Source organism: Diceros bicornis, chromosome 5 (genome assembly GCF_020826845.1).
Source record: "Diceros bicornis minor isolate mBicDic1 chromosome 5, mDicBic1.mat.cur, whole genome shotgun sequence".
In the NCBI taxonomy this organism is placed as follows: domain Eukaryota; kingdom Metazoa; phylum Chordata; class Mammalia; order Perissodactyla; family Rhinocerotidae; genus Diceros; species Diceros bicornis.
This window is the reverse complement of record NC_080744.1, coordinates 27,989,005-28,009,683: the sequence shown is the minus strand read 5'-3', so window position 1 is coordinate 28,009,683 and position 20,679 is coordinate 27,989,005. Positions and strand designations below refer to the sequence as shown.

Here is a 20,679-nt window from a genome sequence, read left to right as displayed (position 1 = left end):
TAGCTCAGGGCCAATCTTCCTCAAAAAATAAGTAAATAATATATTTTATTTAACCTAATATATCCACAATGTTATCATTTCAACATGTAATCAGTATAAAAAATTATTGATATATCTTACATTCATTTTTTTTTCATGCAAAATCTTCAAAATCCTGTGTGGATTTTACACTTAGCAGCATATACCAATTCAGATTGGCCACATTTCAAGTGTTCCATAGGCACCTGTGGCTAATGGCTATTGTGTTATATAGCATAACTCTAGTGCAATGTTTTTCGACTGTGAGTTGGCATCTCTTAGTGGGGAGTGAAATCAAAATTGGGGGTCCCAGCCAGCACTAATAAGAAAGACTGAGATAGCGTAGAATACAAAATAACAGTTTGCATCACACACAGTAATGTTAAGAATTGTTTCAGGAGTCTTATTTCAGTGATTTATACACACACGTGAAGATAACACATGTGCTGAGTCTTACAGTTTGAAAGTTACTTGTCTGGTGGTGGTTCATGTTTAACTATAGGGAAAATATTCATCCCCACCAAGCATAGGGTTTTTTAAGATGGAGAGACAACTTATTATGAACACTTTTCTCTTTTTTTCTAGACCCCAGTGTTTCCCAAAGTGTGTTCCATGGAAAATTAAACCCCAGCCATGCTCCAGGAAAAAGAAAAAAGATTGTGTAGTCAAACATTTTTGGAAAAAACTACCTCTGTATCATCCTTTAAAAGTGTCCCAGAGCACATTAGCATATTAAATTCTTTAAGTCTGGTTGTTAATCTTGAGTTTCCAAGATTTATTTTATCACAGACCATTCATTTGTAAAACACCTATTCCTCAAGACACACCTTGAGAAATTCAGCCTAACTTTTATTGAGACTACAGCATAGGATTTGCAATTTAAAAATAATTGCAGTGTTGGCAGGAGAGAACTTTCTAGGGTGATGGAAATGTTCTGTATCTTGAATAGGGTGTTTATTACACACTTGTATACATTTGTCAAAACTGTACTCTTAAGGTTTTGCATTTTACTGTATGTAAATTATACCTAAATATTAAAAGTAAATGCACGTTCCCAGGGGCCACCCTAGAGAGTCTGATGAGAGTGGCTTTTATACTTTTTTTATGATAACCACTATAAGAAATAGGTTTCTACGTTGTGCCCAGTACACTCATATACAAACACAAGTTTCAAGAAACAAGACTTACCTTTACCATTTGCCATGCACTCTCATATTTTCTATTCTCTTCTATCCTATCTTATTTTATTCTATCCTTTTCATTTAAAAATATGCCAGTGAAACCCACCAAGCTGATCCATAAGTGTCAAAACCCACATTTTGGAAAACACTGCATAGAATCAATGGTTTTCATGATGGGTGTTGTAGGAGGATGTGTAGGGGCTATTGAGAGGAAAACACCAAGTATCTTTATTTTTAAGAGGCACCCAGATTGTTCTGATGCAGATTTGTTGAGAAATATTGTCTGCTGAGCCTCCTAGGAGAAGGCACAGGAGCTCCATTTGCTTCCTAAGAGAAAAAAAGATGGCGCTGGGGGAGGGGGCAGATCTTTGAAGAAGTGGGGGCACTGGCCTGGCAACCTGGAGGAAAGAGGCACTCATAGAGGAAAGGAAGACTGTGGCTCCTAGGGGGCCATCCTGGATTGACTCCTTACTAGGGCCGTGACACTGACTTGCTGCCACACTGTGGAAACGGGGGACTTAACCTTGGCCTCACTTTCCTTCTTGGAACCAGAAGGTGTCAGCCCTCCTCTTGGTGTCCCTAATGCAAAAGAGGACACAGGGACAATCAAAAGTGGATGGATGGTGGTGGTGGTGACTCTGAAGTGGAGCTGAAAATACTGGCATTGCTGCGGGAGGACAGGGTGGTCTGATGTCCTGCTCTGTGGCCTGCACTTGGGTGGGCGCAGGAAGCACCAGGCAGCTCTGCGCTAAATCTCCAATATCAATCGGCGTGTCTCCTAAGACCTAACCTCAGGAAAATATGGGATTGGTTTTCATCGAGAAAGTTTAAGAAAACTATCTGTTCAGAGGTTTCTTGATTCTGTATGTGGAGATGGCTGAGAAAGGCTGGTCTGGAGAAATGATTCACTGGACTGGGAGATGGAACAACTGGATTCTCTTTATAAATATCCCACAGATTAGCTGAGGCAATTCAGTCAAGTTGTCTCTTGGTGCCAGTTTTACCCATAAATTGATTCTTAAGGAGTAATATGTTAGATGGAGTATTCCTGTGATGGATTCCTAGCAAGTAATGTGTTAATTAGATGGAGTATAAACACTTGGAGTATCACTAACCTATAGGAAATAAACAAGCGTTTTCCTTATCAGGAGTCAGAGAAGATGTGCATTGAAATTGTCTCCCTGGCCTTCAACCCCGAGGCTGAAGTGATGTGTGATGAGAACGTAAAACAGGTGTACGTGGAGTACAGGTTCTATGATCTGCCCTTGTCAGAGACAGAGACCCCAGTGTCCTTGAGGAAGCCGAGGGCGGGAGAGGAGATCCACTTCCACTTCAGCAAGGGTGAGGCGCCCCTTGTGGCTCGCGGGGAGAGGCGGTGGACAAACGTTGAAACTGAGGGGTTAGACTTCTCTGGACTTCTGATGGGGCGGATCTCACCGTTTTATTTTTTTATTTATTAAAGTACTATATGCATATGGTTTTAAAATAGGCCTTAAAAGATTTTTAATTAAAATTAAGCACCACCTTTTTCTCCACAATTCATGCCCCTTTGCCCCTCCCCACCCCCCCCTCAGTCCACCATACCACTTTTCACTTTTTGTCCTATTTCTTCTCTTTTTTAGCTCCAAGTTTCTGAGAACTGTTTCTATTGGAGTTTCCTGATTCATCAATTTTATAATTTTATTTATTTTTTTTCCCCAAAGCCCCAGTATATAGTTGTATGTCATAGCTGCACATCCTTCTAGTTGCTGTATGTGGGACACGGCCTCAGCATGGCCGGAGAAGCGGTGCGTCAGTGCGCGCCCGGGATCCAAACCCGGGCCACCAGCAGCGGAGTGCACGCACTTAACCGCTAAGCCATAGGGCCAGCCCTGATTCATCAATTTTAGACATTATCTACTGACTTCATATGTTGGCACATAAAACTTCTCTCTCACACCACACCCCTGCCCCCTTCCTCCCATGTAGTTGGATCATAATTTTTATTTAATCCAATCTTAATTGTTTCTATTATTATGGATACGTAAATATGAGTTCTTGTAAAGCCAAGTAGTACGCATGATTATGTTTCCTTTCTTCTTTATTATTTTGCTTCAATTTTTTATTTGCTTTATTTTCATTATACCTATGGTAATTCTTTTCACATCCTCCAATAGCCTTTCCATATGTTCAAATAAACCTATCAACTAATTTATCTATTTTTTTCCTGAAGACCTCTCTTCATCCTCTTGTCCCTCTCTAGACGACTGTTCAGCTATTATCTCCCTGCTGTGTGGAGAATTTAATTCTCTCCTATACTGGATTTCATGCCTCCTGGGTCCTGTGTCATCCTCTTTCTGATTTATCTTCTTATTTTAATGGATCATATTTTCCAGTAGCTTTTAAAGAAAGAGTACGTTGGAAGTAAATATTTTGAGGCAGTCATGCATGAAATCTCTTTATTCTACCCGTATACTCCGTTGATAATTAGACCAAGTATTGAAATCTATGTTGAAAACATTTTTGTGCAGAATTTCAAAGCAGTTGGTCCGTGGTCTTCTAGATTTAGGCCAGGAGTCTAACCTTTGTATGAAAACTACCCTGACCTCCCCGGAAGACTTCAACATTTTCTCTTTATCTCTGATGTTCTTAAATTTCAGAATAATGTGCATATTTTTCTTTAATTGTTCTGGCCATTCAGTGGGCTCTTTCAATCTGGAAGCTTATGGCTTTTGGCTTTGATAATTTTGTTCCCAACATTTTCCTATTTTTTTGAGTGGGATTTTGGATCTTCCAAATTTATCTCTGATTTTATTATTTTTCTCCTATAATTCTACCTCTGTTTTTTCTCTCTATTTTTTGGGAGATTTTCTGAATTTTATCTTCCAGTCATGGACTGAATATTTATTTTAAATTTCTAAGAGTTGTTTCTTGCTCTATTTCTGTTTTTTCTTTTTTAAAGTATATCCTGTCCTTACATCAAACGAGATAGAAGTTTATTTCTCACTTGTGTTGAACGAGTTCAGAAATGGGCAGTCCAGGGCTGAGGCTACCTGATACCATCAGGGATCCACAGTCCTGTCTTGCCTTTTCATCGTCCTATTGCCTGTCTTCCATCCTTTTGGTCACCCTTGGTTCTTAATGGATGCTGGGGAAAGGAAGAATGCCTCCTAGCTGAGCCTGTTAAGCAGGTTTCATACAACACAATGGCCAGAACTTAATTACGTGACCAAATAGCTAAAACAGAGGCTGGAAAACAGGCTAATTTATTTGAGGCTGTAACATTCCCATATAGAAATGAAGAGGAAGTGGGGAATGGATATTGAGACAGGCACCCTGAGTCGAACCTGCTGCAGAACCCAAATCTCTAGGTGGCCTTTTATATCAGGGGTCGACAAATATTTTCTTAAAGAGCCACATAACAAAGATTATAGGCTTTGTGAGCCAAACACTTTGTCACGACTACAGTATTCAACTCTATCATTGTAGCTGGAAAGCAGCCATAGATGATATGTAACAAATGGGCGTGGCTGTGTTCAATCAAACTTTATTTACGAAAACAGGGGGCCAGCCCACGGGCCCTGGTTTGCCAACCTCTGCTTTCTATCACTGTTTTACATATACCACTTATGAACGCCTTGGTGCCCAAATAGCAACAGTGTATGATTCTTTGCTTTTTTTTCCTTTTACCCTTAATACAGTGATAGACCTGGACCCACTGGAGCAAAAAGGCCGAAGGCAGTTTCTCTTTGCCATGCTGAACAGACAAGAGCCTGAGCAAGGACGGTAAGGATCTGCTTTCCACTTGGAAAGAAAGGAGATAGTCACACAGGAATTCAGGAGTTCGAGTTTGGTTTTGTGCTGATGCTGAATATTTTAAAATTTCTTTCATATTAATTTACTCAATGCATTTCTCATCTACTTGAGTCTCATTTATATTTGTGACTGACTACGTGATAAATTATATAATTTCATAGGTTTAGTTCACTTCTCGCCCATGTCAGCCCCTGAGAAGTGCTTTTTTGGTGGCAGTAATTTACTTGAATACTGACAGTGCCCTATATGGAATGGACAAAACACTTTGACGTTCTAAGATAATTTGATTCATTTCTCACAAATGCAATACCATTGCTAGCTTACCTAATATTATGCCTTTATAATATTAATTTTATATTTAGACTTTTAAAACTATTTCTCTACAGGAATACTTTGACTTGGAAATAACTGAAGTAAATTCTAGGTCTACTATAAGTTTTAGGAAAGCCAATTGTCCTTATTATTCCTTTAATCCGAGGAGGCCTCCTTTTAGAGGTTCCAGATGAAGTGCACGTGACATACTTATACTAAAAAAATTATTTGTTGTTTAGCTGAAATTTGAAATTCAAATTTAAGCAGGAATCTGTTTGGAGTTTTTTCTTTGGCAAAATCTGGCAACCATATCTCCTTTTCGTGTGTGGCTAAGAAATAATATATGGCTGGTGTTTTAATCCATTATTTTTCTTAAAGCCCAATAAATTTCTTTAATTTGCATTTACTTCATCTCCACTTAGTTAGAAAGGATGAAAAAGGAGCCAGCTAAAATAAACAGTGACTCTGACCTCAGTGTCACTGTGGACTTAAGCAGATATAAATTTACTGGTCACTTTTGGAAATGGAAAATGATTTGTTGTTCCTTTCTGCATTAATGTTAAATTTAGCTTTTTCTTTTCTTTTTTTCTCTCACCAGTCCCAGAACTCTCTCTTCTTTTTTTCTTGTACAGTGGTAACCTTTTTCTTTTCTTTTCTTTTTGTAACCTTTTACTCAACTTTAGATTTCCATAGATTTTACCTTTGACTTTCTTTTTGCGAGAATGGTATGGAGGACAGAACATTGGCTTTGTAATCAGACAGACCTGGTTTTGAATCCTGACTCTTCCACAACAGGCTCTATGATCTTTGAGATATTATTTAACTTGAAGGCTTCTGTGAGGATAAAGTTGAAATAACACACTTCACCTAAAGCACTTGGTATTGTGCCCAGCAAGCTAGTGATGCTAGTTACCATCCCTTTCCCTGGAAAATTGAGGTGGGAAGTCTGCATTATCCCTTTGCATTGTTGAAGTTCTCAGTAATGATACAGAAACATAATCACACGTGAATATTGCTTAATGGGCTAAGGATGTATGCCATTCAGAATTTCTTCTTTTCAGCTTAATTGTGTTTAGCTGTGATTTTAAGAACTTGATTATTTTGTCCTATTCTTGTTCCCTTAGCACTATTAGCCACGAATATTTACTTTTAAAAAATTAATAGGAATATGAAATGTCCAGAATAGGTAAATCCAGAGAGACAGAAAGTAAACTGGTCGCCAGGAGCTGAGGGAGAGGAGAATAGGGAGTGACTGTTTAATGGGTATAGGATTTCTTTTTGGGGTGATGAATATGATTTGGAATTAGATGGTGGTGATGATGGCTGCACAACATTGTGGTTATATTAAAAAACACAGCATCGTACACTTTAAGATGGTTAAAATAGTGAATTTATGTTATGTGAATTTTATCTCAAAAAATTTAATAGCTACCTGTTTCTGGAATTCAATATCATTCTTTGCTAAGCTAAGTCAAGATCACAATAATTGCTGTTGACTGCTCACTGCTTGTGAGGCACTCCTCTGTGTCTTTTACAGCATCGTCTTTCAAGACTTACTACAACTCTCAAGAATACACTTTTTATATTTGTTTTGCAATTCTCTATTGCTTCTGTTTCCTTTATTCTGCTCAGGCTTGGTACCCAACTTTTATTTTCTTTAGAAATTTAAAAGCTTTTATTCTAACTTCTCCTGTAATCTTAGTTTTAATGCAACAGCTTGGTTTTGTGTCCATATCAAATCTCTCGTCAAAATTGTAAACCATCTTACAAGGAATTATATCTCAACAGTGTTGAGACTACTTGACCAGCTATGTTATCTCGAGTCTTAGTTCCCTCTTGTCAAGGCCTGTTGTTACTTTATTCTGATTGCTCGCTCTTTTGCTGTTGTAGTCTTGTAAATGGAGGTGAGGGAAAAGTGATTCAGAGAAGACATTGTATAATTTATGATTACTTTTATCTTTATTATTTATTTATTTTTTTTGGTTGTTCAGATTGTTCTAGCTTTTTTTGTGTGTGTGTGAGGAAGATCAGCCCTGAGCTAACATCTGCCAAGCCTCCTCTTTCTGCTGAGGAAGACTGGCTATGATCTAACATCTATTGCCAATCCTCCTCCTTCCCCCGCCCAAAGCCCCAGCAGATAGTTGTATGTCACAGTTGCACATCCTTCTAGTTGCTGTATGTGGGACGCGCGGCCCCAGCGTGGCCAAAGAAGCGGTGCGTTGGTGTGCACCCGGGATCCGAACCCGGGCCGCCAGTAGTGGAGCTTACGCATTTAACCGCTAAGCCATGGGGCCGGCCCCTCTTTATTTTATTTTTAAAGCCTAAGGGTATCAGCAGTGCTGAGTTAAATGGAGTTTTTGTTTCCTTTAGTTTAAAGTTTACCGTGGTAAGTGATCCTATCGATGAGGAGAAGAAAGAATGTCAAGAAGTAGGATACGCATATCTGGAGCTGTGGCAGATCATGGAATCAGGAAGAGACATTCTAGAGCAAGAGCTAGACAGTGAGTAATCAATTTTTGTGCTTCTCTGTTCCGCTTATTTCTAAGGAAATCGTCCTAATACTGAATGCTTTTCCTGTTTTACGTTCAGTACATAATTACCACTGCAGACCTGATGAGACATAAACTGGACTGAAATCCCTGCAGCTATACTTATTTCTAGATCAAGCATGACAGTAATCAGTTGTATATTTTAGCCCACATACTTCATGACAACTAGAATCTACTATGAATCTCCAATGTTTGAGATAGGGAATTTTTAAGAAGACAAGTTCTTTTAATTTCAATCAAATTTAAACATCAGAATTTCTGACCTCTCTTAAGCATGCAAGGTTTATAAAGGTAGCTAATTCCCCTCCTCTTTTAATGCATTATCATGCACCCAGTCTCTTAAATAGACAGCAGCTCTCCTCTTCTCTCACATCCATTGGTTACCAAGTCTTATCCATTCAGAAGTGTCTTGACTACATCCCCACAACTGTAATTGTTTTCTAAACTGGTCTCCCTGCCACTGGTTTCTTCCACCTCATTTCTATCTACCACAGTAAGTGTTGCTATATAATAAATTTGATTACCACATTCTTCTTAAATCTGTTTACAGACTGTTTGCTATAGACCAGCATGTTTTAAAAATATTTGCATTTGAATGGCTTTAGGTAGGGCTGCTCTGTCCAGTCCTCACTGCTCCCTATTACCTTACACACCTGGGGCTGCACACATGTACATTATCTGCCAGCTGTAGTAGGCACTTAAGATTAATCCATTAGACCAATGGTTTTCAAACTTCCAGTCATGACCCATTATTAGATGGTGAAATTCAATTAAAGTCACAACCAGAATTCGAAGAAACCAAACAAACCAAAACTGTAGAAAATATCAGAGTACATTGCACATAAATATTTTGTGGAACTTGTCTTATGTTACATGTTTATTGTGTCATGATGTATAATTGTTTTTACTGATCATTATAAAAAAATTTTGAGGAATAGACTCTTCAGGCCAAGCGTTACAAAGTTTAAACTTTGGCTGGTAGACAAGATTCTTCTGGGGCCGGCCCCGTGGCTTAGTGGTTCAGTGCACGTGCTCCGCTACTGGTGGCCTGGGTTTGGATCCCGGGCGCGCACCGACGCACCGCTTCTCTGGCCATGGTGAGGCGGCATCCCACATACAGCAACTAGAAGGATGTGCAACTATGACATACAACTATCTACTGGGGCTTTGGGGGGAAAGGAAAAAAAGGAGGAGGATTGGCAATAGATGTTAGCTCAGAGCTGGTCTTCCTCAGCAAAAAGAGGAGGATTAGCATGGATGTTAGCTCAGGGCTGATCTTCCTCACACACACACAAAAAAAGATTCTTCATTATATTCCTCTAGTACCTTTCCAACTGTGGTAGTGGGCAAGTTATTTAACCTTTCTGGGCCTTTTTCCTCAACTATAAAATGTGAATAGCAGTTCCTATGCCATAGCATTGTCCTGGTGCTAAGGGAGTGCTTAGGTGAAGGATTAGGGGAAGATTAAGTCAAGTGCTTAGGACTGTGCTTGGCGCAAAGCAAGTGCCATCTGTTAGCTATTTTCCAACTCTCACTCCCAATTTCTACTCCTGTCTGCATTCCCTAAACATGCCACTCTTCCCGACCTCCAGTGCCCTTTGTGCGTAAGGAAAATCCCTTTAAGCCTTATTCTAATGACCTCAAAATCCCTTAAGCCAATGAATGTTTCTTGATTTTTGATATTTTAATCATCAACAGAAAAATTTGTAGGTATTTCCTTATTATGATCTCCCTCCCTGTTGATCTGATTTTCAAATGAAACTCTACTCTCTAGTCCTGCAGCTACCTTCTATCTTGTCATTTCAAAACTCAGCTCCTTGAAACATCGCTGAGTGTTTCAACGGTCCACAATACTCTCTATTTCCGCACCTCTTATACTCTTCAATTACGATCAAGTTCCCATCCAAGCACGTTTCTGACTGTTCTTACCAGTTTTCTTAATTGTCAAATCCAATTGGTTTTCTTTTCTTTTTTTTTGGTGAGATCAGCCCTGTGCTAACATCTGCCAATCCTCCTCTTTTTTTGCTGAGGAAGACTGGCCCTGGCCTAACATCCGTGCCCATCTTCCTCCACTTTATATGGGACGCCACCACAGCACGATTTGCCAAGCGGTGCCTCGGTGTGCGCCCGGGATCTGAACCTGCGAACCCCCGGCCACCGCAGCGGAGCGCGAGCACTTAACCGCTTGCACCACCGGGCCGGCCCCCCAGTTGGTTTTCTTACTCGTCCTACTTGACCTTTCTACACCTCTAATGTCATCGCTCAGTCTCCTTTTAAAACTGTTCTCCCTTGGTTTTTAGGCCATTTTGACTTTCCGTATCACTCTCTGGGGGATCCTTGTTTCCTTTGCGGGGTTCTTTTCGGGTCTAGTCCTTTGAATGTTGGATTCCCTCATTTCAATTCTTGGCCTTTTTGTCCTCCGTATACCCTTTTCCTGGGTGTTTGCATCCACTCTGAGTTCTAATTATAACCTAGAAATGATCTCAAATCTAGGTTTCTAGACCAGACTTTTAATATAAGCTAGACTTACAGCAGACTAATAGTCACTAGTTCTATGTCCCCTTAGCACTGCAAACTCCCCCCGACTACAACTTTGTACTGTATCCTCTTACGCATCATCTAGCTTGTCATTCACAATTAGAATGGTCATCCTTGATTCCAACCTTCTCCTCACTCGCAACATTCTAGCACTACAATTCCATGTTTTACCTCTTAAATGTTCTGCATCTGTCCCCACCTCTCCACCCTTTTACTTCAGATCCCTTCATTTCTCTCCTGAATTACTGCAACAGCCTCATAACTAACCCCCAATCTACTTGTGCCCCCTTTGAATATATGCTCCAAATACTAGAGTCATTTTTCTAGAACCCAAATAAAATCCGTTATTTCTAATACCTTCAGTTAAAACCAAATTCCTTAGAGACAAACAAGGCCCTTATGATCCGGCCCCTGTGTACGTGTATAGCTTCATTTCTGCCACTCCCTGCAGTTTTCCAAACTTGTCATGTTCTCGTTTTGGCACATGCTTTGAACATCTTTTGTTTTTTTTAAGACTTAGCTCAGGAATTTTCTCCAGCAAGCCTTTTCCAATTCCTCCATTCCGGGTTAGGTGTCTGTTCTGTGTTCCCAAAGCACCTTGAATTTTCATCACGGCATCTACCACACTGCACTGTAAGGACTCTTCCTCTCTCTTCCACTGGACTGAGTCCCCCTAGGAGATGAGGTAGTAACTTCACTTTAGTATCCCCAGCACCTAACATGGCAAAGAAGACCAGGTATTTAAGTGTTTAATTGAACGATGCTGCTACCTGACATGTTTCTTTTTCCTTTCCCAACAGTTGTTAGCCCTGAAGATCAGGCTACCGCAATAGGAAGGCTGAAGGTGTCCCTTCAAGCGGCTGCTGCCCTCCATGCTATTTACAAGGAGATGACTGAAGATTTTTTTCGTGATGGAACAAGTGCTGTTCCATTCTAAACTCTGAGGGAACCATAGTAAAAAGTCTCTTATAAAGTAACTTGCTATACCATGAATTTGGTTTACTGTGATGTCTAGTATCTCTCAACCTAATGATGTAAGTTTAGAATGATCAGTTCATTTTTGTGAGACTAGCTGGGTAAAGGCATTATTTTAATGCCTTAGCACATTACCAGGCAAGAAGCAGGCTTGCTTTCAGGAACTGCAAAAGAACTGTCACAAAAGGTGAATTTACAAAAACAAAACAACAACAAAAAAAACCACAGTTTATTTTTTAGTTCTTCCAAAATTGAAAATATCAAGTCCTACTGCTAAGGAGAAAAAAACAAACAAACAAATAAAATCCGAGACCCCCCCCCCCTCTTCTCTTAAAGTCACAGAACACAGAAGGAACTGCAGTGGGACAGGTGGGTGCAGAGAACCAGGAGGGGGAGGATGGCAAGATAAACTCCCCGAATACTTAAAAAGCTGTTCAACAGAAACTGTGATAAATACAGAACAATGCAAGACAAGTAAAAATAAGGAGCAGCAGTGACGAGAGGCTGTGTTGTAGATGTGGCCTCCCTTCCTCTTCTCTTTTCTCATCAGGGTATTCTAGGCCCAAGGCATGACTTGCCCCTTCCAGATCTAAATGTTGACTCCTTTAAGCCTCCTTCTAGACTCCACTAGAAGCAGTATGTGAGGCATAACCATTCTTCCTCAGATATATCAGAAAAGAAACAGTGGTAATTTTGCTTCTACCATTGTACCATGTGTGTATTTGTAAGGAAGATGAAACCAAACCAGGGAGTGTCACTGCTTCTTATGTCTTCAAAGGCAGCAGAAATATCTCAGAATCTGCATGAGGCAAGAAAGCAGGAAAACTCAGACGGAGGTACCAGCCCAATCTGCCTCACTAGCTCAAGTTGTATGGTTTATCACAACCATTAGCAAATTCCAAGAACCTTTTCTTGAGTACTGCAAAGATGGAACTTAGAGATGTGAAGAAGGTCATGGCAGTATGCAGGATCGAATCTGCTGGTCAAGAACCATGGTACAGATAGTTAAGGGTCACCTTGTACCAATGTCTTGGAAATATAGCTTTGAGACATCAAAGAATAAGATGTCAGAAGCCATTGATGTCCTGGCAGAAGGTGACAGGAAGAGAGAGGAATGAAACAATATTTATTAACAGCGGAAGCCTCTGCCCTTCTTCAAGAACACCTCCTCCCTTGCCATCTGGATGGGGCCATTGGCACGTGTCCTGGTGGGCCTGGAATTCCCCGAGTAGATTGGTCCACACAAATGGCCCCCTAAACCCATAAACACAAATGGCAAAACTTCAAAAGAAAAAAAAAGGAAAAATACAGTTTCTATGTCATGTAAAATTTTCAGGGGTTGGCTGGAAGAAGAATGGAGCTGAGGGCCAAAGTTCAGAAGTTACTTCCTCTTTTTCTTGGGAGGTGCAGAGCTGTGTCTGGAACCACGGTTAGAGCCACGGCCTGAACTGTGCACAGATGCCTTCCTCTTCCGGCTCATACTTCGACTCTGTTCTTCTTCTTCCTCATAACGACTTTCACGGTCCGCTAAATAGAAGAAAGAGGCATTACTAGTTAGCTATAGGTTAGCTCTAGGTACCCACTACTACTGGATAGCATGAAATAGTACAGAGAATGTACTTTGGAGTCAGACCTAAGTTTTAATCTTTACTTAGTCACTTACTAGTTGTGTGACCTTGGGCAAGTACTTAACCTTTCTGAGCCTTGGTTTACTTATTTATAAAATGGACAACTGTTTTTGGATTAAATAAGGTAACCTATGCAAAGTACCTATGACAATGCTTGGCATACGATAATATTTTCTTTTCATCTTTAACTTATATTTGGTGTTTGGTTTCAGAGTAATTAATCTAGCACTACAAAAATATTCCTAACCTGGAAGAGGCCCAGAAAGTTAGACTATTATAGGCCTTAGATTTGAAAACTGAATAGCCTAATTCTGGAGCCTTACAAGACTATGTGGCTATCATGGCTAGGGGGCCACTGGGGGCTTGAGCAGATGAAAAAAGCAGCCAGAGAGGCAGTCATGGCACCTGGAGAGTATGGACATAGTCCAGACTTCTTTTTCTCCTTTGGTCAGTGAAGTCGTAGCTGTGGCTCCATGTCAGTTTCAGAGTACTTTTGTTATTCTTATTAGGCTACTAATATCTCAAAATGTTGACATTTGTGCCTCAAAACATAAAATAAAATAAAACAACAAGAACAAATTTACCTTTTCGGGCTTCTTCCTCCAGTTCATCCCAATCCTTTCCACTTTCTTCTTCACTGCCCAATGATTCCTTGGAATAGTCTGGAATAAAATTGATTAAGCATTAGTCATTAGACAGGAATGGAAGGGAATGATAGAATTCTTTCCTTCTAAGAAAGTAGTTTCCAGAAATGACTTTAGATTAGGAAGCCATGAAAACTTTTCCCTATAAAGACTAACCTGATTCTTCAGCTTCTGATGAATAATCTTCATCACTATCCTCCTCCTCTTCTTCATAGTCATCCTCTGAAGGATTAAAAGTCTCATCTTCGATTTCAGACTCTGAATCCCCCTCCTCTGCATCACTCCCCTGGTGAGTTAGAGTGAACATAATACTATTTACTGTTTTTTTTTAAACATTCACTTTATTAACTTAATGAATTAATTCAATGCAGCACACCAGCATTTCTATTTTACATGAAAAAATAAAACAAAACAAAAAAACACCTGAGTAACCAAGACATAAAATGACTTATTTAAAATCATCAGTAAGGTGCAATTATTAGATACCCTAAATATCTAATTCATATTTCTTAAAGATTCACTTCATCTTTCCTTATCCAGGAAATTAACCACAAATACTCTTGATAACAATGCATTGTGCAAAAAAAAATTAAATAAAAAAACAAAAAAAACAACAATGCATTGTGCAGAGGTGGGAGGACCATTTTTTAGAAAACAATTTTCACAAAATTCCCTGAAGAATTTTTTCCAAATATTAAGAAATTCACTGAAAGAACAGTTTTTATAATTTGAAAGAAATGTTATCAGTGGCTACTAATGCCCAGCTCATTTACCATTTACCTGTATAACTAATTTGGAGAAACAAAAATACCAAGATGTATTCAGAGCTTCTCCCATTTGATCTGGTCCCTTATGTACTATTTATATGGCATTCTCCCAACTGCACAAATGATAATGGGCAACACTATGTACCAGAAAAGAAACCCCACACTCACGCACCTCACCCTCAGGCTCCAGGAAAGACCAGCCACCTTGTTCGAAGAAGCCCTCAGGGTCATCAACAATGGTCTTCATGATTTTAGTCCAGTTGAGGGACTGTACTCCTTCTGTGTATTTCAGGTCGCAGGAACTAAAAGAAATAACATTACAAAGTCAAAATCAATCTTCTATATTTTCTGAGAATGTCCTGTGTCATCTTGGTCATTAGCATCTCTGAAGAGCAGGTCTTCTCTGCACGATGCCACCAGAACATGCCCAATTTCGTCTCCCAGGGCACCAGCCCTCATGACAGAGCAACATTCCAGCTGAAGCAGGCTTTGTCTCTCAACCAAGTAAATCTGAGCTCACCCTCTCTCTCTTTTCTATTCTCTTCCTTAAGCACCAATTTCCCTGTTCCTCACTTAGAGTTCCCTCTTACTCATCCATGCTTTCCCCTCTCGGACTCCACTCTTATTTGCACATAGGTCTCAACTCATAACCACTTCTGTGATTCTTATGTTTCAGCTCTGATCATTCGTATTCCCGCAATTAAGACATAATGACAAGCTTCATTGGCCCTAGCTTCCCTTCCTCAACCTTCCATTGCTTTCTTATGTCTTGTTTATTTGATGCAAGATCTATTTGAAGGTGACAGGAAGAGAGAGGAATGAAACAATATTTATTAACAGTGGAAGCCTCTGCCCTTCTTCAAGAACAAGTAAAAATAAGTAGCAGCAGTGACGAGAGGCTGTGTTGTAGATGTGGCCTCCCTTCCTCTTCTCTTTGAAAGTAGGGATGAATTTGTTTTTAGTACAAGTGCCCTGTATTAAGAAGATGCTCAAATGACTTTGTCTTATCCACTTCTGTTGAGAGCTGAATCAATTAAAGTGGGTGAGAAAGAAGAGAAGAGAAAACCAAAGAAATAACAACACAAAGCATCACAACAAGAAACCTTCAGCATAAAACCTGCCAGAGAACCACTGGCATGAATCCAGTAGAAGCACTGCACTGAACCTTCTGCTTCTAGCCATGATGGAGTAACAAGGACCAGATTTACTTTTCCACCTTAAACAACTAGAAAACCAACTAAAATATGAAACAACAGTTTTCAAACACTGGATAAAAAGCTCAAGACTACAATCCCTGAGAGAAGGAAATTAACAAGCTTTTGTTTTATAACTCTGCTCCAGTTTGCTGCCTAGAGGCAGTTCCCAGGCTGCTACGCAGGGAGAGAGAACCCAACCAGAACCTGGTACTCTGTGGAGGTGAGAGAGAGAGTAGGATTTGGGAGGCTGAGATAACTAGAATTTGTGCGGCAGAGCACTGAAGGATGGAGTGATAGAGAAAGCTCTGGAGACGTGCAGAGGGATCCCCTCAAGTCTTTGGCTGAAGGACTGATTTGCACACACGTGAGAGGGAACTAACTAGAACTGGGCAAAGATGCACTGGAAAGCAGGAAGCCAGACAATTCCCAGATCTCACACGGAACTGGAAATAATTCCTGTTCCCACCAGCTTCAGTGGAAAGACCTCATAACACACAGGGAATCAGGTGGAGTCCTCAGAAGAGTACTGCCTCAGCAGGGGAGCCAATTAGCCCTGGACTAAAGGCTGTCCTGAACCAGCACCAGTGACAGTGGAGAACAAGTCTTGAAAGATCAAACAGAATCCAAGTAACTTAACTGTATCCTGGAATAGAACCTAAAAAAATTAAAACAACAAAACCTAGCATCCCAAGATGTGGAGTCACAACGTTTGGCAACCAATCACAAATTACCAGGCATACAAAGAAGCAGGAGAAAAATCAACCAACAGAAATAGATCCAGAAAATACAAGATGATGGATAAAGTAGCAGACAATGATGTTAAAAAAGCTATTATAAATATGCTCTATATGTTCAAGAAAAAAGAAGGAAACGAAGATGATGAGAGAAATGAAGAAATAAAATCTGTTATTAGTCTTCAAAAAAAAGAGAAGGGACTGAGGAAAGAGCAAAAATATTTGAAGCGTAATGGCCAAAACATTTGCAAATGTGATGAAAACTATAAACCCCATAGATCTAAGAAGCTCAATGCACACCAAGCAGAATAATCATAAAGAAAACCACATTAAAGCACCTAGTAATCAAACTGCTTGAAACCAGTGATAAATAGGAAATCTTAAAGCAACCCGAGGAAGAAAGATAATCTGTACAGAGGAAGAAAGAATGACAGTAAATAGCTCATTAGAAACCCAGCAAGCTGGACGACAACAGAGCAACATCTTTTAAGTATCCAAAGAAAAGACTGTCAACTTAGAATTTTATATCCAGCAAAAACATCTTTCTGAAATGAAAGTGAAGTACTTTCAAGAAAAAAGCTGAGAGAATTTGTCACCAAAAAACCTGCGCCTCAAGTACTAAAGAGGTTTATGAGGCAAAGGAAAATTAGAGCAGATAAAGGCTAGAACTACACAATGGAATGAAGAGTACCAGGAATGGTAAATATGTGAGTAAACAGAAAAGACTTTCTCCCCTCCATTTGTAAATTAAAAGATAACTGGTTCAGGTTAAAATAATGACAATAAATTGTGGAATCCATAATATATTAGAAGTAAAACGTGTGACAATAATAGCAGATGGGATAGAAGAAGGGAAATGAAAGCATAAGAACCTTCCAACAGTAGTGGTGTGCTATCTGAATGCAGACTGTGGTAACAGGTCTATGTAAACCTTAGAGCAATCATTACAAAAGTAAAACAAAGAGGTATAACTAATAATATAGAATCATAAAATTAATCCAAAAGAAGGCATAAAAAGAGGAGAAAAGCAACAAAGAACAGATGGGAAAACAAACAGCAAAATGGTAGATTTAGACCCAACTATATCGATAATTACATTAAATGTAAATGGTCTGTTTTCAGCAATCCAATTAAAAGGTAGACAGTCTCAGAATGGATTAAAAAAAATAAGACCCAAATATATGCTGTCTCCAAGTAAGCCACTTTAAATATAAAGTAATGGAAGCTAAAAGTAAAAGAACAGAAAAAAAGATGCCATGGAGACACTAACTAAAATAAAGCTAGAAGTCTATAGTAATATCACACCAAACAGATTTCAAAACAAGGAGTATTACCAGGAATAAGGAAGGACATTTCACAATGATGAAAAAAGAAATCAATAAAATTGATAAATCTTTAGCCAGACTGACCAACAAAAAGAGGAAATAAATTATCAATACGAGGAATGAAAGGGAACACCATTATAGACTGTACAGATACTAAAGTTGATAACTGAGATGAAATAAACCAGTCTGTTGAAAGACACAAGCTGATTCTACAATTTATATAGACTAGCCAAACAATAATAGCTAACTTTGAAAAGAAACAAAATTGGAGGACTTATACTACCTGATTTCAAGACTTACTATATAGCTACAATAAACAAGACGGTATGGTATCAGTATAAGGGGAAACATATACCAATGGAACAAAATATAGTCCAGAAATAGATCCTCTCCTACATGGTCAGTTGATTTTTTTTTTTTGACAAAGATGCCAAGGTAATTCAATGGGTAAGGGATAATCTTTTCAACAACTGATGCTAGAATAACTGGCAATATATATGCAACGTATGAAACTTGACCCTTACACCACAGTAAAAAATTAACTCAAAATGGATGACAGACCTAAAGATAAGACCTAAACCTATAAAACTAGAAGAAAACAAAAAATTTTTATGGCCTTGGGTTAGACAAAATTTATTAGATCAGACATAAAAAGCACAAATTACAAAAAAAAAAAGTTGAGCAAACAGATTTCATGAAAATTTTACACTTCTGGAGTTTAAAAGACACTTAAGAAAATGAAAAGGCCAAGAAACTACTGGAAGAAAATATATGTAAAACCTTCAAAATATATTTGAAGAAGGACTTGTACCCAGCCTAAAGAATTCCTACAACTCAGTAACAGATTTTCAACATGGACAAAAAATATGCAGACATTTCATCAAAGGTATAGAATGACACACAAGCATATGAAAAGGTGCTCAAGATCATTAGTCATCATGGAAATGCAAACCAAAACCACGAGATGGCACTACACACCCACTATAATGGCTAATATTAAAAAGACCAACACCACCAAGCGCTGGTGAAGATGTGGAGCAACTACAACTCCCACATATTGCAGGTTTTCCAGCCACTCTGGAAGATGATTTGGTAGTTTCTTATAAAGTTAAACACAAAGTTAACCATATGACCCAGCAATCCTACTCTTAGGTCATTTACCCAAGAGAAATGAAAACATATGTCCATACAAAGACCTGTATATAATGTTTATAGCAGCTATTCATAATAGCCCCCAAATGGAAACAAGCCAAATGTCTATTAACTGGTAAATGGGTAAAGTATGGAATATCCAGACGCTGGAATACTTCTCAGTAATAAAAATGGATTTAATACTGATGCACAGAACAACTTTGAAAAATTTCAAAAGCATTATGCTAAGTGAAGGATGCAAGATACAAAAGATTATATACTGTATGATTCCATTTATATAAAATTCTAGAAGAAGCAAAATGTATAGTGACAGAGATCAGGGATGGGGATGAGGGGACTGACTATTAAGGAGTATGAGAACTTTTAGGAGTGAAGGAAATATTCTGTATTTTGATTATGATGGTAGATACAGGACTGTATACATTTGTTGGAACTTATCAAATCATATACTTAAATTGGTGAATTTTATTACATGTAAATTACACCTCAATAAAGCTAATTTTAAAATGTCATATACACTGACATATAATATTTGTGATCCTATATCACCTACCTGTACATGTTTCTTAGGAAAATCCTTATGGAAACAAATTTGTCTTTTTCTCAGTTTATTTCTAAGCTTTCAACCCATTTCTTTTTTTGGGGGGGGGCGGGGGGTGAGGAAGATTGGCCCTGAGCTAACATCCATGCCCATCCTCTTCTATTTTGTATGTGGGATGCTGCCAGAGCATGGCTTGATGAACAGCGCGTAGGTCTGCGCCCAGAATCTGAACCTGCGAGCCCCGGGCCGCTGAAGCAGAGTGTGTGAACTTAACCACTACGCCACCGAGCTGCCCCCTCAACCGATTTCTTAAGAGGAGGTTTATGTTTATAGCACCTCCCCTTCCCTGATAATGGTGGGGAGGGGCAGAGCAAACTATACGCCTGGCTACTAAACCTCACTCTTTACCTAGGGAGTGATATCTCCCTATTTATTGGAATTCTGGTACTTCCATGAAAAACTCTTTTGGTTGAAATGTGAGTATATGAACATCAAAGGCACAAATAGAGGCCGGCCCCGTGGCGTAGCAGTTAAGTGCATGCACTCCACTGCTGGCGGCCTGGATTCAGATCCTGGGCGTGCACCGACTACACCGCTTGTCAGGCCATGCTGTAGCGGCGTCCCATATAAAGTGGAGGAAGATGGGCACGGATGTTAGCTCAGGGCCAGTTTTCCCCAGCAAAAAGAGGAGGACTGGCCTGGATGTTAGCTCAGGGCTGATTTTCCACACACACACACACACACACACACACACACACACACACACACACTAAATAAATATAAAAAAAAAATTCTATCTTATCTTTCAGTAAAGAGAGGAAAAGAAAGAAATATGCCCCCACTTTTTGTAAATATTATTATACGTGTGTGTGTGTATATATATATCTTTTTATACATATATCGAGTAGTCAAAAAAGATCTCAGACAATGATTTTCCCTGTATAAGTACCCATAAACCACTGTTGGGTATTCAGGAAAAAGTGAGTAGCTTTCCATCTAATAGATCCCAAATTTTCAAGTCCTGGCCTATAACTCAACCCAAAGGCAGTCTCACCTTAAGTATATCAGTAGATTTTTATGTACAACACACCACACTTATATTCTATAATTTGGGTTCATGGGGTAAATGAGAGATTGCTGGCAGATTTACTTACTTCAACCATTCCTTGATGGGGTCAAGAGAGGCCACAGGAATGGCGTTGATCATTGTCACTTTCTTGCTGTAGTCCTTGTACACGATTACCATATCGAAGTTCTTCAGGTGAAACTGGACCCGCTCAAAGTGAATCAGCTCCACTTCATCCAAAGTCACCACAAACGGTGG

General features: G+C 39.3%; 2 protein-coding genes across 2 annotated transcripts in view; one reads left to right on the top strand and one right to left on the bottom strand.

Moving 5' to 3' along the window:
* RPGRIP1 (RPGR interacting protein 1) overlaps positions 1–11,703 on the top strand; it is a 58,040-nt gene extending 46,337 nt beyond the window's left edge. The window contains 4 exon segments of the mRNA XM_058540501.1: positions 2,348–2,540; positions 4,880–4,964; positions 7,677–7,807; positions 11,194–11,703. Of these exon segments, the coding sequence (XP_058396484.1) occupies positions 2,348–2,540; positions 4,880–4,964; positions 7,677–7,807; positions 11,194–11,330 (546 nt within the window). The 3' untranslated portion in view covers positions 11,331–11,703.
* Positions 11,580–20,679, bottom strand: part of SUPT16H (SPT16 homolog, facilitates chromatin remodeling subunit) — a 38,290-nt gene continuing 29,190 nt past the window's right edge. Inside the window, exons 22-26 of the mRNA XM_058541021.1 lie at positions 20,510–20,679; positions 14,580–14,709; positions 13,797–13,926; positions 13,581–13,658; positions 11,580–12,895 (exon numbers count right to left, since the gene is read on the bottom strand). Coding sequence (XP_058397004.1) covers positions 12,750–12,895; positions 13,581–13,658; positions 13,797–13,926; positions 14,580–14,709; positions 20,510–20,679 — 654 coding nt within the window. The 3' untranslated portion in view covers positions 11,580–12,749. The remainder of the gene's footprint in view (positions 12,896–13,580; positions 13,659–13,796; positions 13,927–14,579; positions 14,710–20,509) is intronic.